General features: G+C 37.9%; 1 protein-coding gene across 20 annotated transcripts in view; it reads left to right on the top strand.

Annotated features, from left to right (window-relative positions):
* Positions 1-997: 997 nt before the first annotated feature.
* The window catches only part of LOC18425311 (zinc finger CCCH domain-containing protein 62), a 42,781-nt gene continuing 21,022 nt past the window's right edge, over positions 998-22,756 (top strand). For 4 of the 20 annotated variants that reach the window (XR_016053409.1, XR_002279458.2, XM_088863902.1 and 1 more), the window contains exons 1-8: positions 998-1,519; positions 1,717-1,835; positions 3,813-3,930; positions 6,584-6,645; positions 7,716-7,767; positions 7,847-7,958; positions 8,040-8,138; positions 8,235-8,343. Coding sequence is in view for 6 of the 20 variants with exons in the window: in XM_088863902.1 (XP_088720028.1) it covers positions 1,401-1,519; positions 1,717-1,835; positions 3,813-3,930; positions 6,584-6,645; positions 7,716-7,767; positions 7,847-7,958; positions 8,040-8,138; positions 8,235-8,343 (790 nt within the window). In the remaining 14 variants the exon portion in view is untranslated. Of the gene's footprint in view, positions 1,520-1,716; positions 1,836-2,041; positions 2,213-3,812; positions 3,931-6,583; positions 6,646-7,715; positions 7,768-7,846; positions 7,959-8,039; positions 8,139-8,234; positions 8,344-16,115; positions 16,297-22,756 lie in introns of all 20 variants that reach the window. The other 16 variants (XR_016053417.1, XR_016053415.1, XR_016053419.1 and 13 more) reach the window with 9 other exon arrangements.

Below are 22,756 nucleotides of genomic sequence, written 5' to 3'. Positions count from 1 at the left end.
CTATTTATTTATTCCCTAGGGTGAAACTCGATATAGGAATAATTTAAGGATCCCAAATTTTGTAATCTCTTCAACCCATAGACTAACCTTAATAAAAAAAGGGTGTGGTTTGTAAAGAGCCTAGGCTCTAAAGAATCAAATTAGACCCTACATTCAAATAGTGTCGAGAAATATAGTTTCAATACTGGAAATATTTGTGATAGCCTTAAAATATATTTTTATCTTTATTTATAAAATTTAAAGCTTAAAAAATAGTGTAGATCGACATATCTATAAAAACTTGAAAATATTGAAAATTGATGGTCAAATAATTTATCACAAAATACACTATTTTCAAAACTTGAAATCCATTTTTTTGTCATATCCATATATCTGGATGTCGAGATGATCAATTTGAGGATATTTGTGCATCAAACAATCACTTCTAGTGAACTTTTTGATGTAGGCTCCAATTTAATTGTTTAGAGCCTCGGTTCTATATAAACTTTTCCTATAAAAAAATAATAAATCAAAATCGAATTCTCTATATACTAAAACATATTAATATCTCAAGATTGAATATGCCGTCCACATTTTGAAGGGTGAGTGTCAAAAAAACTCAAAGTTCAATTTTTTTTTCTCGTTTAGTAATTCTTAGGTTCCCCAAATTTAAGACTAAAAAAAGCATAGGTCTTTCGATTGAGGGAGTAAACACATAATATATGCTCCCATGGGAGCATAATATGTCCGCTCATGGAAGAATGGACCCATGTTCAACAGACTGCCAAAACTCTTTGGCAGTGAGATCCAGGAACTCAAAATGGAACGACTGCAGAATATTCATCTGGCGAGTAGGTCCATAACCACATAGCGTACACTTGAAATATGATTGATAGAAATAAAAAATAAAAAAAAAAAGTTGGGATATGAGGTTATCCAAAAAATAAAAAATAAAAAATAAAAAATAAAACAAAAGCTGGGATAGATTGATAGAAGGGTGAGGTTTGTATAAGGTATCAACCTTGAACAATCATGGTACAACTCAAAATCTCATCAAAAGACGTATTTTTGGTATCGAAACACTTATCATGACCTAAAAGTCTATTTTTCACCTAATATGAAATTAAAAGCTCCGAAAATGGCACAAATCTATCCGATCCATGAGCTCTCAAAAATTTTCAAAAATAAATGGTCTAAATAATGTGTTACAAATTGTAATAATTTTTAGAGTTTGAAATTTACTTTTTCTTTTATATCCATGTATATATGTATATGGAGGTGAAGATGATGAATTGGATAATTATGTGGTAACAAATCTCCATTCGCGAAAACTGCTGCTACACGTTACATATACACCCTAATCTAAAGAAAGCCTGGCTTTTCTGTTTCAGTTTCAAACTCTTCATTCGAAATTCTGTTTTATGGCCCATTCACCTCTTCCCCTCTATTCTCCTTCTGATTCTTATTCTTCCGATGAGGCTTCTGACTATCGTCTTCCTAGCGATGAAGAGGAGGAGGATTTGATTTGCATTCCCTCCAGGTAATCAATCACCTGCACAAACCCTAATTTCTGGATTAATCCCTACTCTTGTAGATAACTTTCTGGGTCTTCGTAGTGTTGTGTTGTGTTTTCAATGTTCTCTTTTTTGTAGCTTTTTTTGTTATTGAGCAATGAGTATGAAAATCATTATACAATAATTTATTTTGAAAAAAGAAAACTTTTTGTTACGTTTGTAGTGACGATGAGTATGAACTGAGCGATGATGCTGAGGCTGATGATGGATCGTTGGACGATGATTTTGAGGCACAATCTGAAGAGGAGGTTCATTACCAGAAAATTATCAAGCTACTTGCAAGTATGATGTTATCTCATTTTCTCTTTCTTTCTCTTGCCTATAATCATTCTCATTGACTACAAGGAAATGTTGTAGTCAATGTTCAACTTTTCTTTGCTTAAAACCCTTTCTACTTCCCCATCTTCTTGCTTCGTATTTTTATCATGTTCTTAATATTGTTTGATTTCTAATCTAGTTATAGTGACCTTTCAATCCACGAATTCTAGCAAAAGGTGATCATTCTATCCTTCGACTATTTTTGTGGTGGGGGATCTTTCTGCTCGAGTTGCCCTTCCAGGGCCAACTGGATTGAGAGCTTAAGCATGGCTAAGAAGTGGAAAGCTTCAGCGGCATAAACGGGTGGCTCTTATAAAGCATTATTGTGGGAATACTTTCTTGTAAGCTGATATTATGTGCATAAAACAATGTCTCACAACATTTTGCATTATCATGTCAAGGGCTTTCTCGTCATCATCAGCATTGTCTTTCCCTGTGGATTCTTCCTAGTTACAGACAGGTTTATGAGAAACTAATCAGTGTTCCTCGAATCTAGGACATGGATACAGACACAAGTATCGTATCTAATGTATTGACTTGTATGTTATATTTCATATGGTACATATAGTATATGTATCTAACACATTGATACATATCCATTCAATATCATAATCAATAATTTCATGTTTTATTCATTGATTTATTTTAAAATCAATTTATATCGACAATTATCCCAAGAGTATCACTTTCAGTATTGTTTCCCGTCATGTTGACCCTAGTAATTTAAGCATATACTACAATCTATATATCTGGAGCCATTTTCTCTAGTTACATTATTTAAAGAAATTTGGCTGAGTTGTAAGGTTTGTAGAGTCGACTCAGAAACTGATGTCAAAGGGATGGAACACATTGTATTTTTATAGCACACACTAAAGGCATGATTGTTATGCGTGAAAATGTTTTCATGAAAGTATTTTCACATGAAAGAACTCCTCCATGTGATTAGGTTTGGGAGTCTTTTCACCCCAATTGGCCATTGATTGGTATGAAAAAATGCGTTGGGACCAATTGGTGTGAATAAACTCCCACACCTAATCACATAGGGGAGTTCTTTTATGAGAAAATCCTTTCACGAAATTATTTTCACGCCTACCAAACGTGCCCTAAGATATGTATCCTAGCTCTATATGGTATGCTACTTATCACTTCTATCATATCCCTTACATTCGAAGGAATTTTTCCTTAAAAAGCACATATTCTCTTGCAACTGTAGCACAACATGAAGCAATCCTTTTGGATATTCAATTGGATGAATCAAGGTTTTAAAAAAGGGTTTGCCTGGCGCATGCCTAGGCGGTCTGGACCAAAAATCCGGACGCCTAGACCCAAGCGGCCCTACACGGGCGGATGTACCTAGGCGGGCGCCCAAGGCAGTAAGGCCTTTTACTTTTTTTAATATTGCCCAAAAGGGCAAAGGGGGTCATTTTGACCCCCAAGGTTGTAAAAAAACATTATGGGGTTTAATTTTAACCCCTACAGTGGAAAAAAAAGAAACCCTCAATATATGAAAACCCCCAAAGTGAAAAAACTACAGGGCGCCCGCCTAGGCGCTAGGCGCTAGGCAGGCCGCCTCGGGGTCGCCTAGCGTTTTTTGAAACCTTGGGAAGAATGAAACCCTAAATATGCTGAATAGCCTTAAATGCCTTTCTTTGAGCGGTGTCTCTACATTGGTATGTATTTTGGGAGGATACCCTCGACGCTATCTTGATAGCATATTAGAAAATTTTGATTATCCAAAATTTGACATTTTCGTGCTTCCATTGGTGTTTATTTTCTAGTTGTACTTGTTATCCATTTGGTTTTTTAGAAATGCGCTTATGATGGTTGTTCGTGTCTGACTAAGTACAATGTTTCTCTTTCTGTGGAGGAAATTGTAGATACAATTGGCGGGGAAAAAAAAATGCCTTGGGTGATATAATTATTTCCCTGATTGATCTTTAGGTGGGCAGGATTTAGATGTATTGAAACTTGAAGAATGCAAAGCTTATCTACGTAAGCATGGGCTGCGTTTGACAGGGACAAAAGCTGTTTGCATGGAGAGAATCTTAGAGCATTGGAGGTTGGTTATTTTACGATACCATTTTTATCTTGATTAGCCAACTAAGTGGATAATGGTATAACTAAATGTATTTTATGATAATTTGTCATCCAATATTGAACTCCACCCCTTCCACATGGATGTGAAAAGATTACTTAAATGCAATCACAATGTTTGCACCATATGATGTTTGCAGTTGCAATATCATCTTCCCAGCACAAATGACTTTTATAATCATACATAATGGAATATTAATTTGTGATATATCGTGTGTATCAAGTGACAAGATTGATTTCAAATGAATTGTTCTATCATATTTTCATGAAAGATACTAAATGCATTATGCCAGCCATTGCAAATTTGGTGAATGTAAAACACACACACACATTTAACTTGTCGTCCTTTGACGATTTAATGTTTTTGCTGCCCTTGTTAAACAATGTAAGTTTGATATCAAACTCTATTTTTTTTTTTGATGGTTTGTATGAAACTGAACTACTGCATAGCCTTTATAGAAAAAGTTATAAAGGCATAGAATGCATTAGTACTCAACATGCCTTTGTTCCCTAAAATCACATCTCTCTCTCTCTCTCTCTCTTTCAATCTCTCTCTGTCTCATGTTAGCCTTGTGGCTCTCTTACATATCCTTTCTAGTCCAATCTAGAATTCACTTTTCCCTTCAAACAAAATCTTCTTTGACATAATATGCGAATCATCATCATCTTTTTTCAAAACTGATTTGGATGGCATCCTAATATATGGCATGCAAAAGGATTTCTGCTCTGAGCTCTCATTTTTCATCATCTGTTTTTTGAAACGTCAAGCACACCAGGATGCAGGGAGCTTGGGTGGGGGTAGTGATGACCCCTCAAAATCTTGCTCTGGCAGTCCTAGAGCTAGAATTCTAGTAGAGCATGCGTCCACTCATCAAGAGATCTCGATCCATGTCCTATGGAGATACAATCCTTGAACAAAATGTGATCTTCATTCGTACGAAAAGGGGATTAAAATTCCACTACAAGTTGGGGCATGATCTTGGTTTGGAGGAATCTCTATTCCAGAGGGAGTTTCATAAGTGCTCGAGTTTTGAACCCAATTTCTTTGATTTCTTGCTCATGTTTTCCATTTTCATGGTCATGATTTGCATCAGCAGTTGAAAATTGGCGAGCTGACTTGGAATCACTCGAGTTGCTTGGACCCGAGGAGATCCCTAGTCCTGTATAGGTCCAAACTAGGGAATTTCCTAGGTTGTCTAGAACCGAGCAGTTCACTGTAGTGGATCTGTTTTCACTTGAGGGACTTGGATGACCTAAACTCTATTCTTATCATGGTGCTATGTATCATTTTTACAAATTTTTATGGGACTTCCATTGTATAACGATCTTCTTATATGTTTGCATAGATGATGCTAGAAGCCTGGATTTTACATTTATATAGGTGAGTGTGTTCATGTCATCATTTCATTTAATATAATGAAATCACTCTTCTAAAAACATGCTTGTGGCATTTATATTGACCCCAAATGTTGCACATGTACTATCTTCATTAAAAAAATCAATTGCAAGGAGAAATAGTTGAATTTTCAGTCTAGTAAAGGTTGAAATAAGTCTTGATACATTGTATCCAGACAGTCCATTTCGTGGACATTTAGATCTAGGTCTCTAACTTCTTCATCTAATGATGGCAAGGTCATCTCTACCAAATTTGGGATAAAAAAATTTTTATCCAATAAATGGACAGGCTATATTAATTGGGTTAAAACAACATCTTTTAGTGTGCCTTTTCAAGACGTAATGTATTGAAATTGTTCGGATCGGGAGTGGGATTAGGACTGGGAATGGGATTGTCTCCCAATGGTTCAAATCGAGGTTCACATATGTTGGGGATTTCAATCCCAACCACAAAGATTATGTATAGTCTAGGACTATATAAGCTCTATAAAGTAGGGATCTTTATTTATAGCCAACAAAAATATATTTTAAAAATATGGCTGCATTGCTAGCTGGCGATAAATAAAGAAAATACCAGGTTGGTTGTTATCTTGGCCTTTAAGGTGAGGATGAGATCCCTTATAGTGGAAATCGAGATCCCAAAATTTACAAATCTAAATCCCTTGAGCGCGAGGTGGTACCGCCACTTAGGTTGATCCTAGCAACTATGGTTCACCAGAATGAAGCTATGGTTCACCAGAATAAAAAAAAGTGTATGTTTCAAAACTGAGGTATATTTTTTTCCCTTATATGGTTTTTGAAAATGCATTTTATTGTATTACTTTGGAAGGGTGATATGAAATCACTTCCGAAGCACTCCCATATAGATATGTGTGTGTGTGTGTGTGTGTGTGTGTATAGGCGCTAATACATCTGATACATACATCAAGCTACTCCTTGAAAAGCGCTCCTAAGGCAGGGAGCTTCAGTTATGGATTGATCCCAGTCTGCAGCAAGGACACACTATACATGTTTTATTTGCAATGGTGGGTTCATGCATCAAGAAGGCTGCAGAATAATGCATAATACATCAAATTATGTAAAATGCACAATTACAAGCATCACAAAGGCTATTCAGGTTGTATTTTTATGAGAATATCCACTCAAGATGGTAGGGTGTCTGTAGACTTTCATCTCTCTCTTGTTTGTTGAAATGTTATCATTTATTTTCTTGTAATTACCAGGATCAAAGATGGAAATGGTCAGGAACTGTATCCAAGATCATCATTTGTGATCAATTGTAGAGGTGAGACCAGATCTGGTGCAAATAATGTGAGCTTTGTTGTATTAATTCACTCAGAAACGCAATTTTCAGGAAACTCAGACATGCCTCCATTTTGAAACTTGGTAATCAGAAGGCTCCTAGTCTCTGAAAGATCTCAAATTATCACTGTGAAAATATGAAAACATATACCTAGATATACTGAATGATATTATGAAAATGCCCCATTTTTTTAAGGCAATGGCAAAACTCACCTGATCCTGCAAAATGCTAAGCTGAAGGTAAATATGGATTTTTGTCACGCACCAAAAATATAAAGACACTGTGATTCACATAGAATGAGATTTATTTTCGTTTCTTTTTTGAATGTGTGTGTGCAAGTGCGTGCGTGCATGAGTGTGCATGTGTGCGAGCGGGTGCATGTCCATGTGCGTGTCTGTGCAGGCAGGTAGTGTGTGCATGCGCTTGTGCATTTGTGTGCGTGCACACCATATGTGTGTGCGTGTGTGTGTGTGTGTGTGTGAGAGAGAGAGAGAGAGAGAGAGAGAGAGAGAGAGAGAGAGAGAGAGAGAGAGAGAGAGAGAGAGAGAGAGAGAGAGAGAGAGATGCTTGCCGCCTGCTACTGACATGGTAACTCTCCTTCCTTAGAAAAAAAGACAATAAGGTTTGGAGGCTGGGGTTATTTGCTTTTTTTTCTTTTAACTTCTCTTTTATGGTGGCTACTTCATTTTGAGAGAAACTGGTGGTAGTTTCAGAACCGACTAACAACTGGTGGTCTTTTTTTTGGGATTGAAATCAGTGACATTTCCTGTAGTTCGAGTTATATATACGGCCTTCTGCATGCATAAAGTTCTTGTGTTAGGCTTGAAAGTTGTCCTGCTGTTATCTATTGTGAAATGAAAGCGTAGAAGATTTCTTTTAGACTGATTTACAACTAGTGACACTGTTTTTCCTTTTGAAACCTGTGACATTTCCTGTGGTTCTGATAACATATATTGCCTTCTGCATGCATGAAGTTCTTGAGTTGGACTTGAGAGTTGTTCTGCTGCTATCTATTGACAATGAAAATCTTAAAGGTTGTTTTCACCTTGCAGGTGATGTTTGCACTGGTGATGTAGTTCTTTTCACACAGAGAATCTATGAGAAGTACTCGCATTTTTTGACCTGCTCCTTTGGTAATGCAACTTTTATAAGGTGCTAAGTATTAGCTGGGCTTACAAATCAGGTTTGACAAAATTAGAAGCGGTGGGGCTGAGCGACCTATTGGCCACCGAACGGTTGCTGGAAGAGTGGTGAAGGAGAGCTACGGTGCACACAAACAACAGCACACGTTCACTGTAAGTTTAAGTTCACAGATCCAAGTGTGTTTCCTATACCTAAAATATGCCAGTAATAATTCATTTTATGTGATTGATAAGGTTGAAGTACTTTGGAGCACTGGATTAAAGAGATTGCCGCCATTGTTTCCATTACTTGTCAAGGGCCGTAACCTTTACAGATTGAAAACCTTTCGACAGGCATGCTTTAACATTTTAGATGTGGTAGTGTTATCTTCTATTTATGCTTGTCTGTGTCTGTCTTGAGTGTTGCAATATGTTTTTTTGCAAATTTAGAGATGGCCTGATGAAGTGGAGAGAGAGAAAGTTCTGGCTGAGAAGCATGTGAGGGGTGCAGAGGCAAGGCGCAGCAGAGCAAATATGAAGGCTCAGTTCAGAAATGGAGGTTTGGGAATGGATGCTTTATTTATAGATGACTTATCAAGATGACTAAAACTTCCCACATTAAAAACATCCTACCCAATTCCCACCCAAAACTTGACAACCTGACACAACCCCACAACCTTTTAGGAAATTTATCAAAATGCACCTAAGAGATAAAATATTTAACCTTTTACCCATTTCTTTTGTTTTAATTTAGAAAATTCCATCAAAAAACACATGATCATGAGTTGGAATAGTTGAGAATGGGAAAATGTTAAGCAGTTGATCTTTTAGTGTATTTTGATAAATTTCCCTTTTTATTCTGCATTTAAAAAAATTCCATCGAAAAACACATGATCATGAGTTGGAATAGTTGAGAATGGGAAAATATTAAGTACTGATCTTTTAGGTGTATTTTGATAAATTTCCCTTTTTATTAACTCCCTGTATGCATGTAAAAGAGAGGCTCCAAAAAAAAAAAAAAACTCTAGTAGATGACTTTATCGCTCTTATAGATGCAGCTCTCTCTCTCTCTCTCTCTCTGCTCTGCTCTCTCTTACTCTCTTCATTTCTCTTAAAACAAGCCTATCTCTGTTTTGTTTTGATAAAGTTGACTGTATGGTATTAATGCAAGTAAAGTACATTTTAGATTTCTCACATGACTGTGAGAATGAGAGTTCTCAGGCCCAACAAAAAGGTCCGAGAAGGATTCTCAGATCTAACAAAATGGCCGACATAGAGTGTGCAGTACAAAACTCTGGTTGACCTGGCCTTCTAGAAGTGGTTGATCACGAGGAGGCTGACCTCTAAGCTGTGCTCCTCTTACCAAATGTGATAGAGGGAGGCATTGAACATGCCACCCATCACAAATATTTGTTCAAATACCTGAGTGAATCTCAATGGACAGATTGGAAGTACAGTTGGCCCAATTTATAATGATTCTTAACAGTCCCCTTTGAGTAGTACCATAGAGCTCAACCTACAATTGAACAGTTTGAGACCCTAGAGCAGCATGAGGGCTTCGGCCATGATTGAGGTGGTATCGATGGGCCCTGAGAAGGACAAAACCATGGCAACCAAGTTCCTTAAGACACCCCCAGCAGCTGTTTCAGGTCGGTTTCTGAGTGAATTCCTATTAAAATTGAGTTTAATGGTGCCAGGCTCTATGTCTACTCAATGTGAGGATCTTGTGGAGGACCTTCTGTTAGACCTTGCTATAGTGTCCCAATTGATCATGAAGTCTTGATGTTGCGTGCTCTTTGAAATCTTCCAATTGTCTCCCCATTCGATTACTGCTGTCTTGGTATTATCCTTGATGGCTTCAAGAGGTTTTGCTTTGCCTTCAAAGATCCTTCTATGAGTTCCAGCCAGATGTTCCACTATAGAGTGAGGATTAATATCCTCCGACGGATAAGTCCTGACCTTGGAAAGGGGGTGAGAAGTAGGCTGGAAACAACTGCTGTGTAGTTTTCGGAACCAACCACTTGCCCCTTAACATTTTAAAGAGGTAGCTCTGAATATGCCCCACTCTTGGACAGTGAAGAAAGAGATGTTAAGCTGTTTCTTCACTCTACTAACATGGATGGGTCAATTAGGCCTCTGGGAGATTCACATTTTAGCTGGTCTACGATCAGAATCCTTTTTGTATAGGGCCAATTGACTGAATGGTTGGACTTTCGGAGGGGAAGGGGTGAACCTGGCCCTGCCAGTGACTGCCTGTATCTTGGAGTCTTTACTGTTCTCTTTGTAGAAGGATGTCACTGAGAATAGGCATGACTTTGCTGAGGTACATACTACATAGTAATATGTCCGTTCCATGACCTGGAGGAAGTAAGCATGAAGTGAAGAAAGCAGTAGCTCCAAGATTGGTGATTCACCACCATTGAGGTCTCTTCTGACTCTCTTGTGCTGCAAAATTCCACACCCATTCTCCCAAGAGACAATGTTCATAGTCTCTAAGGTCTTGATACCCAACTCCCCAAGCTTTCTTGCGTTTACAGACTATGGCCCAGTTGACTGGATGCAATTTTTTGAGTGCCTCCTGCCATGAGCCTCTCCAGTATGTTAATTAACTTCATGGATATTCTAAATAAAAATAGATGGAGGCTTTAACCAGGCGTTATGTGCCTGTAACCATAAACCCACAACACGTATGAAAATAAAAATAACTTCTTCTGTAGACTCTACCAATTTTAAGCTAGAGTTGTAGAATTTCTCTCTATGCAAGAAGCTTTAAGGAATCTCTCCTCTAGAGGTGGCCTTTCACCATAATTAAAAACTCGTTTCATTTCTCAACTTGAATATGAAATGCTTACATGGGTATCTATAGATTTAGTGGCTTTGTCTGCCAGAATTTGTATGGACTAGAAATGAATTAACAAATACTAAATGGATCCACTCCGTTCCTTCCCAAGAATAATTGAAGAGAGTTATCTCCAATCACCGACATTGGTGTAAAAAGAGTAGGAATGGATAAATAATACCATTTGCCCTGTACTTGGAATCTTGAAAGCACAAAGAACTTCACTCCTAAGGATTCTAGGAAACTATCTTAATCCAATTAGGATTGGGATCTCAGTTTTTTAGAAACCTAGTGACTTAAGGAAACCATGCACAATTACAAGATGTACTCAATGAATTTTTTTTTTTTGTTTTTTGTTTTCGTTTGGGGAGGGGGGCAGGGGGAGGAAAAACTAACATACCAAGGAAAAAAATCTTGACTAATTTTTCTGGCAGGCTTTCAACCATGATTTGAAGCCCGAAACATCCAAAACATGTAAAAACACATAGGTATGTGGTCATAGATCTTGAAGAGAACATTTGGTTCAATTTTTGGATACATTGTCCTACCCTGGTTGCTGAAAGCTTGTCGCTGAGTTTGGAAGTTAGCTTGAGTGTGTCTCTCATTAAATCCATTGTCTTCTCCATTCCTTTGCGTCCATGCACGAAAACTTTGGTGTTCCTAAAAGTTTTGGTGGTACATCTTTTTCTAGACACCTTACCTCTTCTGCAAACTCCTCAAGAAAAAGAGCAATTTATCTTGACTTTTATTTTTATTTTTGAGGAATTAAGATGAAAACATCCATGTCATTCTGTTTTCCAATGTGTCTATGCACATGCGTCACATTTAATCTTTATTGGTTGGGCTTAGGGCATATACTGCAAACATGCTCATGCTCTCATAAGCAAACCCCACTTGCTGGTGAAACTTTTCAACTCCTGTAGGACACATGTGGTATGTGGGCAGGATCGGGAGAGTAGATTTAGGAAGGAGATCGACCTGATGTTGAATATCTCTCATGGGGTGGGGCCAAATTTGAGAAGACCTGGGTAAATTTTTTGGACTTCTGGGAGTACTCATCTTTAGCCTGCTGCTGGTTGGGCTTGACATCTTTGTCAAGAAGCACTTTAATTATCCTATTCTTTTGACATTCTTCTAAAGAGGCTTGATAGTTAAAACATTCTCTGGATTGACTATTTTTGTCTTCTTAGGAGGCTTTGCTTCTCTTGGAGTTTTTAGAATAATGCTTTTAGGAAAAAGTTTATATAATGTTGAGGTCCTAAACAATCAAATTAAGGCACATCTCAAAAATTTACTAGAAGAGGTCCCTCAAGGCGATCATCTTGACCTCTAGATGTATAGACGTGAAAAAAATTGGATTTCAAGTCTGGGTAGTGCATCTTGTAATGCATTTTCCAGCTGTCAGTTTTCAATATTTTCAAGTATTTATAGATGTGCTCGATCTACACTATTTTTGTGGCTTTAAATTTTATAACTAGAGATGAAAATAAATTTTCAGGCCATTACAAAGAGTTTTGCTACTGAAAAATCATTTTTTGACACTATTTAGAGGTAGACTTTACTTTGATTGTTTAGTGCTACAACCTTATATAAACTGCACCCGTGTTTTTATTCTTGACCTTGGAAGACAAAGCATTGACCTTCTTATCATGCTGGACCTTGTTATTTAAAAAGCATAGCCATCTCATATGATAGGGCAAACGGTCGTGGGAACAAAGTCAAATTAAGCCTTATTTGAACCACTCATCCAGATTGCTGCAAGACGGGGTGATAACACAAACTTGGTGATGTAATTCATGTAGGCAACTTATATTGTTGTGGGTGCTTCTCAATCTTCAAATTTAACTTGTCAACAAGCTTTTGGGATGCATTGTTGATTATGCTTCCCCCCATCAATAATGAGGTTGTATATCTTTCCATCAAACTTGACCCTTGTCTGAAAGATATTAGTTTTTCTGCAGTCCGCAGGCGCATCTTTGTGAAGAGAGAATATAGGTTGGAGTATAAGGAGTTTACCTGTATAAGTTCAATGACTGTTTCTTATCCTAAGTAATTACCCTTGTCTTTGGAAGCATCATCCACCGAGTTTAAAACCTGATTGGACAATGAAAGGTGACTCAACCCAGTCCTCCGCAAGTGAAGTACTTGATTAAGCAAGCTCCCAGTTCCAGAAATTCAGTGATGCAATTGAGAAGGAACGGTTTCAAATCAGTCCATTTTCTCCAACTTCCAAGGGAGTTTCTGTTCATGTCTATTAATCGTTGCTTTTAGCATGGCCAACACCTTGCCTTCACTTAATAAGTAGTTCGCCTGAGTTGAGTTTTAGTTGAGACCTTTGCACAGCACAAATCTTGACTACTACCCTATATAATATAATTAAGACTAGGTCTTCTTTCTTAGGATTGCAGCCCATTTTAGTGTGGTCACTTACAATGCCTCTTCCTTTAGTGTCTTATAGTGTCATGTCCCTCAGAAGTGATCGAAGCATTTTTCTTGTAAGTGGATGGAGCAGAATTTGACGAGCTTTTCATGTTTTGAAGTGGCTGGATTAGGTTTATTAGAGCACTTACACTGTCACCTACTTGAAGATGTCCATTCTTTGGAGGGATTGTATTGGTAACTGTAGGATTGAATAGAGTCGATCGTACTTTTGGGAGGCGGAGACACTATAGTGAGCTTTTTCTTTGCAACCTATAAGCAGCATTTCTTCCATTTCAATCATGTGAAGTTTTTAATAGTGGAGTGCCAGTTATCTTCCAAACAATGGCATTGATAACTCGATGCTTGGATTCATATCGTCCCTTAATTGCAACAAAAGCTAATCCCTTCGGGTTTTGGTGAGATGAGAGCCATAGGTTCGACCCATTTGGATTGATATAATCTCAAAGCAAGCTCCCAAGGAACAGCTTGCTTTCATACCAAAACTGATGTAGGACCAAGGGGAATTGGCTCCTGCACAGTGTTAAAAAGAGTTTGGGGTGGAGAAATGAGAATCCTAGTAGGTTTAGGCTTCCTAAAAAAGTTTAGGACAACAGGGTTGGGGCATTATCGTGGTCTACAAATTTGGATAGGATTGAGGAATATGAGATCTTAATAGATTAAGACAAAGCTAACATGATGGGAAGGGTTTGATATTAGCTAGGATTTAAGGGTTTTAGGGTAGGAACATAAAATAACTTGCTGTAAATTAGTAGTCCAGCAAAATGCCATGATGGCTGCAAAGGAAATCTAGGGTTAATCTTGGTTTCAGGGCTGAGGGGAGATATATGGCTGTGATTTATGGAAGGGTTCCAATGGGTAACAAATTTGGTTTCAAGAAATTTAAACAGTGGTGTGCTAACAAGAGGGAAAGAAATAAGCTCTTAACTTGTTGGGAAGACACTCCCAATCTTAAGCTAGACTCGTAGAATCCTCTCTCTACATAGAGAATTGAGGAATCTCTCCTCTAAATGTGGCCTTTCACCACAATTGGAAATTCAGATCTTATTTCTCAACTTGAATGTGAATTAGCTACATGCCTACATGAGTATTTATAGGGAGTTCCATGTTCTATAGACTCCCTACTTGGACTGTTGAAAATATAGAAAACTAACTCCAATAGATTCTAGGAAACTAGAAAACTTAAAGGACATATTTGCTCTATGGGAGCGTACTCTATTGGAAGTGCTTACCCACTGGATTACCAGTTTTCCCATGTTTGTTTCTTGTGAACGCTGTAGTTACTTTAGCAACTGGAATCCACTTTCAAACCTTTGCTAATGCTCTGTGTATTTTTGTGAGGAAGGGGCTTCATCTCTATCTAGGTGAAAGGTCTTTCAGGCTGATGGCAAAGCTCTCTCAGTGACTGAACTTTCCTAGGGCCTTTGAAGAGCAATTTTATGAGAAACAAACGTGCCCAAAGTTTCCAATCCAACGTGGACTAGAACCTTAGTTTCTGGAAACGTACGAACCTTGGAAACTAAACCTAATCACAACTAGGACTAAATAATGAATAGAAAGGGACCTTACATCTCGAGGAAAAATTTCATGACTAATTTTCCCTACAGGCTTTCAACCACGATTTGAAGCCTGAAATATCCATGTTATGGGAAACCTATAGAGATTGATTTTAGATCCCCAGGTGATCTTCAATTTAACCTTTGATTAACCCTATAAGAGACCTCTTGGTGAAAAGTTACGTTCTTTGAAAGCTGACTGCATCATCTGGGTGAACTTTTGTTAGAATATATTTGAAGTGGATTTGCTAAATACATTAGCCATGACTGTGAACAGAAAGTGGGATAGGGGCCTCCATGCTATCAGAATAGAAAAACCTCAAGGCTGGGAAAAAACCTTGAGGACTTCAATTGATCAGGATGGAAAAGGCTGATGATGATATGTAGCAACAAAACAAGGTTCTCCACTTATTTCTGAAGGCCATAAGCTGGAGAACCTTATCTAGACAAGCAAGTTGACATGGTCAAAGGCTTTCTCCCATTCTAGTTTCAACACCAAGGGGCCTTTGACTAGTGTCTGTAGTGAAGTCATCCGAGTGTAATTAAAGCCTCATTGAGGATTTGCTTGGACAGTATCTAGTACATACTGGTTAACAAACTAATGGGCCTGAAATCGAACTACCGCGATGGACATGAGTTCATCTCCTTATGAATAAATCCTCTATGACAAAACCCATAAAAGAAGGCTAGTATATATGAGGCTGGAATGTCCTAGATTTGGTTGAAGAGGGGCTATAGGGAACTAGGGGTGGCAAACAGATTGGGTCGACGCAAATCCAGGTCTGGGTATATACATCACAAATGGATGATCTCCACCTTACAAATCCAGGTCTGGGTATATACATCACAAATGATGTTTATAATTTGTCACTTCCATGTAATCTCCACCTTACATTGCTTGACCATTTTTAAATGGATGATCTCTTTGCGTAGGGGAGGGGCACCACATCATAAGTTTTGTAGTTACATGACTTGTAATTGTTGAATAGTGTGCGTATGTATATATATATATATATATATATATATATATATATATATATATATATATATATATATATATATATATATATATATATATATATATATATATATATATATATAAACATAAATTAAGTACTAAGAGTACTGTAGTGTGATGTACCTAATCAATATTTGAACCCTGAGTTGTATTTATACTTATAAACCATTTGTACTCTGCGTTGTACCCTTTAAGACCATTGGACCCTGAAAGCAATTCACATACCAATAAAACCTTTCATACAAAACTTCTCCTATAAAATAGTATAGGCACTAATGGCCTCTTTACACAGATTAAGACCATTGGACCTAAAAGCAATTCACATACAAATAAAACCTTTCATACAAAACTTCTCATATAAAATAGTATAGGCACTAATGGCCTCTTTACACAGATTAAGCACTACTGGCCTCATTACAACAAATAAAACCATACGTCAAGCTATGTACACATCATTAACGCTTTCGTTGTGTTGGCAGCTTCTCGATCCACAATGGTAAATGCAACTCTGTATTAGAGCTGCTCTGCTGCTGTGAGTTGCACTCCTCCCGTCTTGCAACACAGGACGCAATTGCCATCTGGGCTCCTCTGGTTGAATCGGTGTGGGGATGGGTTGTGTATTACTTGGCCCCTCATCTGGTCGAGAAGGATGCCATATTGGTACGTTGTCATCCATCTCATCATCTTGCTCCAATTCCTCAGATACTTCTTCCCCTGCAACTTCTGGGTTATATATTTTAAGTATTTATAATGCTTCCTCAACTAGGTCCCAATTTCTTGAATCACAACCTTCACGTAGAAGTTTAGTTGCGTGGTTAATGTCTCTAGGCTGCATCAAGTCATATCAAATATGAAATTAGATTATTGAGACTTCTAAATTGCATTAAGTTATATGAAAATAAATTATTACCATTCTATCTTCATCGTTATAACCTCGAGGTGCATATTTGGAGGGACTTTTTCTAAATGGATTGTGGATCAAGGGCCTAGTCCTTTGTTTGTACGACTCGATGTATTCTCGTGTCGGCTTCTCATTATACATATCTTCATCTGCCTGACAAAAATAATCTAAGCGGTTCGTCCACATATCGATTTCATCTTTAAGCTCATCTCCCTAGTTTTCATACTTCTTCTCCCTTCTCTCCCTCCTCTCCCATTGCAAGGGATCTGTTGGTATCCTTTGGTAACGTCCAAATTGCCAGAGCACACGATCCAACATATACCCCTCACAGATGTGTCCACATATAAGGTATGTACGACACAAAACAGTCTCACGGACACGAAGCCCATAATCTCTATCATCTGCACTTTCCTCTCCTATATCAAGATAAACTTCGTATGGCGTCCATATGACCTATGACACATAAATAAACAAATTTAATTATAAACATCACAAATTATAACAAATCGTCTTGTGGGGTCCATATAACATTACAAATTTATCTATATTAACATCACAATTATATAACATCACAAATTTATCTATACTAACATCACCTAAAATTAATTAAATTACGAATAAACAAAACAAATTATAACTATACTATACTAACATCATTTATTTGCGCATTATCAAGCTCTTGTCGCACCACCAGATTGAAGTTTTGAGTGTTATACCATTCTCTAGGAGGGACCCACCTGAGGGATCTAGGTTGCCCTGACCTTATTTCTTTTGGAATGGGGCACAACAATTTGAAATGCTCGTGCGCCCAACACTGAAATACATGTATAAAAAAAGTAGAATTAGAACAGGAAATATCTATCGAACTTTATAAAAAAGTATCAAAACATTAATATACTACAATTACCAGCAAAATAGTGGTTGATCCACTTAAGTGTTGATGATCAACATGAACAACTTTTGACAAGGCTCGAAACAAAAATGCTAACGCAGCTACACCCCATGCATACTGACCAACTACGTCGATATCCTCAAAAAGTTGTAAGTAGATTGTAGGAACTGTACGATTTGTGGAATCCGCAAATATTGTGCGCCCGACTAGATATAAGAGGTAGGCACGGGTGTATCGTAGAAGAGTAGTGCGGTTATAGTTCTTTGGTATCTGATTAAACGTGTTCCTCAACCATGTCAGTTGGATAAAGGAATTACTACGACCAGGTGGCACCTCTCCTATCATGCAGACTATATGTTCCTCGTAGTTCTCCACTCTCCTTACGGTTATAGCTACACCGGTCACCTTTAACTGAAAAATTTTCCATGTATCTTCAAGTGTAGGCATCATCTCTCCGATGTCTACATTGAAGTGCCCCGTGTTCGTCTCAGAGCGCGACCTCTCGATGATTGTAGATAATGTGACGCAGTCATGCTGATTCATCGATACTATAGTCAGAGGATACAATCCTGATCTCCTGACCAAATCAATTCAGTCGTTGTTTGTTAACGGCCATGCAACATTTGCATTAGGCTTCTCATCAATCCTAAGGGTATTTTTCCGATCCTGAAATAGAATTTGTCATTTCAAATACTTAAAAAAATATATTGATTAACTGACATGATAGACAAAGAATATAATTTTAAATATTTCTACTTACATCTCCTTCCCATATCCTCTGTGATATATGTTCTCTTTGTCTAGTGAGCAATGAAGAAATCTCAGGACCTTCAAGGAAGGGTGCATCTTCTGCCATGATCACTGTTCAAAAAGCCATCATACATAAAAAATCATTGTACATCAAAAAGCAAAAAAGTATTCATTAATAAACATTTTCATAGTAAATGACAGAATATTATGATATTCAAATGTCCTACCAAGTATTATTTAAATCCCTGATGAATTTGGTACCTATATTTAAAACCAGTATATCTGAAACTTACACTCTAATCCAAACAATAACTCATGCCATCAAAGAACTCATGTCATAAAAGTTGAATGCATGACATGTAAAGATAATTCTACTTAAAACCATGCATAACTTGGTGTCATTTATGCCAATTCTATTTAAAAAATCCTAACTTAGTGTACATTGATATCACAAGCCATACCCCAATCTCCTCAAGCCATACCCCAATCCCCTCAAGCCATACCCCAATCCCCTCAAGCCATACCCCATTCCCCAAGTATGACAACAAATCTAATGCTCTCACCAAATGTCATAGACTTTATTACAAAACCTGAAAAGCGCAAATACTTACTACTACTATACCAAATTTAACATAAGAAATGTCACAAATAGAAAAAAAATTCCACCAAGATACTAAGCACATTCCATAAATAAAAGGCACTCAAAGACAAATTTATGGTTAAATAACATGCTTCAGATGCCTACTACCTCCATGAAAATCACACTTCCCTAGAAATGCAAGATCCAAAATTGAAATAGTTTGACGTGATACGGAACAAAATGCAAAAACATATCAACCAAATAACACTCTTTTTTGAAACAGTACTGACCAAAAAACTATTTACATGGAACATGGTTTACAAATCCAAAGAAATCAGCCATGAAAGCTCCAATTTGACATCATATTAACAAATACAAGGTTTAAATGTTTGTAAACCCCCCTGCCCCCCCCCCGCCCCCCCACACACACACACACAAAGGTGCAGCAGATTCAATATAAAGCTGATATTATTACAGAAAAGTGCACTATCAAATGAAACAGCTTACATTAGAATGAACTAATTTCGAATCCAAAATAAAGCAATCAAAACCATGTGGGAGCACAAATACTAAGTGTAGTGTTCAATACTTGAATTGTTGTACAAATAGACATGGATTGTCAAAACCATGTGAACTTCAAATAATAAGTGGTGTTCAATACTTGAATTGTTGTACAAATAGACAAACATAAACCATCATTCATGTGCACAATATATTTTTCGCTCGAATAACCCCAAGATCAAACAATTTCGATGGTCATCAAACTTGATCGATTTGCGAGTCAGGACATGGATTTTTGTAGATGATTCCAATTTATCAAAAATAAGCCAACAACCAATCTATTTTATGGTAAAAAATAAGAACAAAGATGTTTGGCGGATTTTCTATTTATTGCTCAAAGAACTCCAAACTAATCGAAAATCTCTAAAATAAAATATATGTAATTAAATCTTACTTGAAAAAGGTATATGAGGGAGAGAGATTGAGATTGAACACCAGCAATGTTGATACGGCACAATAAAGACCGTAAAAGGGGCGTTGATACGGCACAATGAAGACCGTAAAAGGGGTAGCCTCTTCTCTACCGTTAGGGTTTGGGGGTTATAAGGTGAAAAGGGGATACGAAGTATTACGGTACTACCGGTACCGTACTATCTTATTAAGGTTATACGGTACAACGCCTACCGTTATTTGTTTTTAAGAAATTACGTTACTATAGGTACCGTAATTGTTTTTCTCTTTATTACGGTGCACTAAGTACCGTAGTTCATTGTTCCAACAATGTATTCCGATACTCCAAGTATCGTAGTATTTGTTTAATGTATTACTGTTCTATAATTACTGTAATTCTATCATGACATTACAGTACAAAGATTACCGTAAAGGGCATTTTTGTCCGAAAAATCGCAAAAATGGGAAAAAATGGTGTGGGCGAGGTTTTGAAAAGTTGGGGTTTTTTTTCTAACTTTTTTAAAATATAGGTATATTAGCAATAATTTCCCTATTTTTAAGTGTTTTCTTATATTTAATATTATATATAATATTAAATAATATTTTAGTCTAGACTTAGTCCAACCTAGCTGGTTGGTAATTAAATATCGTTTTATGCTCGACTTGTAGTCTAACCTAGCTGGTCGGCTCGGTATTGAATTGACTCGGCCCCTCTGTCCCGAGACTAACTAAATAGGACCTATTTGGGTCGGGTCTGGGTCGGGATCACCATGGCCACAGTTCAACCTGTTTACACCCATACAGGGGACCCCATTTGTGCTAGGAAGTGTGTCATGCCGAACTCAGCAATTGCTTTTCAGATCTTCAACTCTGCGAAAGGCCTTTCTTAAGATGCGGCTCGTGTTCCAGACAGTTTTGCAGTTCAAGTTGTCTAACCCATGGTTGGATTAGTTCTGTGCAATGAAAAGCTTCTCAAAAATGCTGGTAATAGTACTACTAACTCTTGCTGGATCTAAATAGGTCCGAGTCCCGTCTGAAACTTGAGGGATAGCGTTAGATCTCTTTTTGCATTGCTACCTAATTGAAGGACATATTCCAATCCACTTCCTTTGACCATTTAATCCTAGAGTGCTGATACCAGGACAACTCTTCTTGTGTGAATGCCTCTCTCACACGCACACTCTCTCTCTCTCTAAAGGGAAAGTTTATATCAGGTCTCAACCTTATACTGTACGGGTAAGGTGCACCAAAAAATCTTAAAAAAAGTTCATCTTCTAACACATTATTTGGACCGTCCATGTTCAAAGATTTTCAAGCGTTTATAGATCTGCTTGATTGTCACCATTTATGGAATTTTAAATTTCATAATTGGGGCCAACATTGGAATTTCATATCATTGCAAGGCTTTGTGGTAGCGAAATTGCATTTTTGGCATAGTTTTGAGGCGCACTTTACTTCAATAGGACAAGGTTGACACCTTATACAAACCTCACCACTCTCTAAAACACATAACTCTCTGCAATTGAAGGTTGAACTCTCAATTCGAGATGAAGCTTGGTTTTCCCCAAATTACTCAGTAATAACCTAAACAATGGGAAATACCTTTTTGGCCTGAGAATCGGTAGTTTCTTGGTGGGGCATCTTAAGAACAAAGAAACCAGAAAGCAGTATGCAAAACTGATTTTCTTTTGCTGAAAATGGGTCTGAAAAACTTACGACTAGAATTTGCCGGCATAACCAGATGATGGGGTGGTTAGATTTTTTTGACGGAAAACAAGTTTTGTGGTTTTTTTTGAAGAAGGTTAACATTGTATTTCTGAGTAAGAAGTGTACATGAGAGAGAGGGCCAAGTTCACCCCCTAGGGGTGGGACTGGAATGTATCATGTACAAAAAAGGTTTAGAAGACCGCCCAAAGTAAAGTTTACATGAAGCTTACAAAAAATCCAAAAAATGGGAGAGGGGGGCTATATAAAGCATGTGAGGGGCTATGGAGGCGTGCTGAGCCGAGCCGGAGGTCTTGTGCAAAAAAGGAGACGACCCCAGCGTGGTCGTGAAGTTGCCTATTAGCACCCTCTTTTGCTAGATGATCCACGAATTCGTTGGATGTCCTCCACGAATGCCGCCATGAGACGTCCATATCCCTGCAAAGATGTTCAATTTCCTCAAATGTAGTGATGAGGTACCAAGGCGGGGGAGACGTCTTACTAGCCCATGAGATAACATTGTTTGAGTCTCCTTCTACAATGAGGTGTAGACCCCAAGAATGGTTAAACTTTTTCATGCCTAGAAGGAGGGCCAAGGCTTTTGCAATTTGAGCTTCCATGGAACCAAGGTGCTTTGAGAAAGAAAGGATACGTTGCCTTGGTAGTCTCTAAAGGACCCCCCAGCCCCTACCTGACTGGGGTTCCCAAAGGAGCACCCATCAAAATTAACTTGATGGTTCCTTTTGGGGGTGACTGCCAAAAGCTGGATCTTTGTGGTTGTCTTCGGTGGTGGAAGATAATATTTTGCCATTGGGGAAATAACTGGGTCCTTGGAATCCCCGAGTTCAGTTTGCGGTTCGCGGCCTAGAAAGTTACCAAGGATATTGTCTTGTGCATGAGAGCTGAAGTTTGTAATTTCAAGCTTCGAAAAATACGATTATTTCTTTCCAGCCAAATAATCCACATGGTAGCCGCTAAGGTGGCCTTCCAAAGGGCTTTGCCAGCCTTTGGCCAAGGGGTATGCAGCTCATAAAAGATGAGAGACTTAACCGTAGGTGGTGTGACCCATTCGATGTCAAAGAATTACAAGATCTTTCCCCAAAGTTCAAAAGAGAAGTCATAGTGTAGGAAAAGGTGAGGGTTAGACTTCTCATCATCTTCGCATAAGGCGCATCTGTTGGGACTAGGAATCCCTTGTTTCTGAAGATGATCAATAGTAAGGGCTTTATGAGAGCAGGTTAGCCAGTTGAACGTTTTGACCTTAGTTGCGCAAGAGTAGCCTGCACTTTCGAGGCAATAAAGGTGGGGTTGGCCGGAAAGGTAGGGGGTTGAGAAAATATTT

Source organism: Amborella trichopoda, chromosome 4, assembly GCF_054954075.1.
Source record: "Amborella trichopoda isolate Santa Cruz 75 chromosome 4, AtrichopodaSantaCruz75HAP2 v2.0, whole genome shotgun sequence".
Classification (NCBI taxonomy): domain Eukaryota; kingdom Viridiplantae; phylum Streptophyta; class Magnoliopsida; order Amborellales; family Amborellaceae; genus Amborella; species Amborella trichopoda.
Note: the sequence above shows the minus strand (reverse complement) of the source record. Positions and strands in the feature narration are given on the sequence as shown.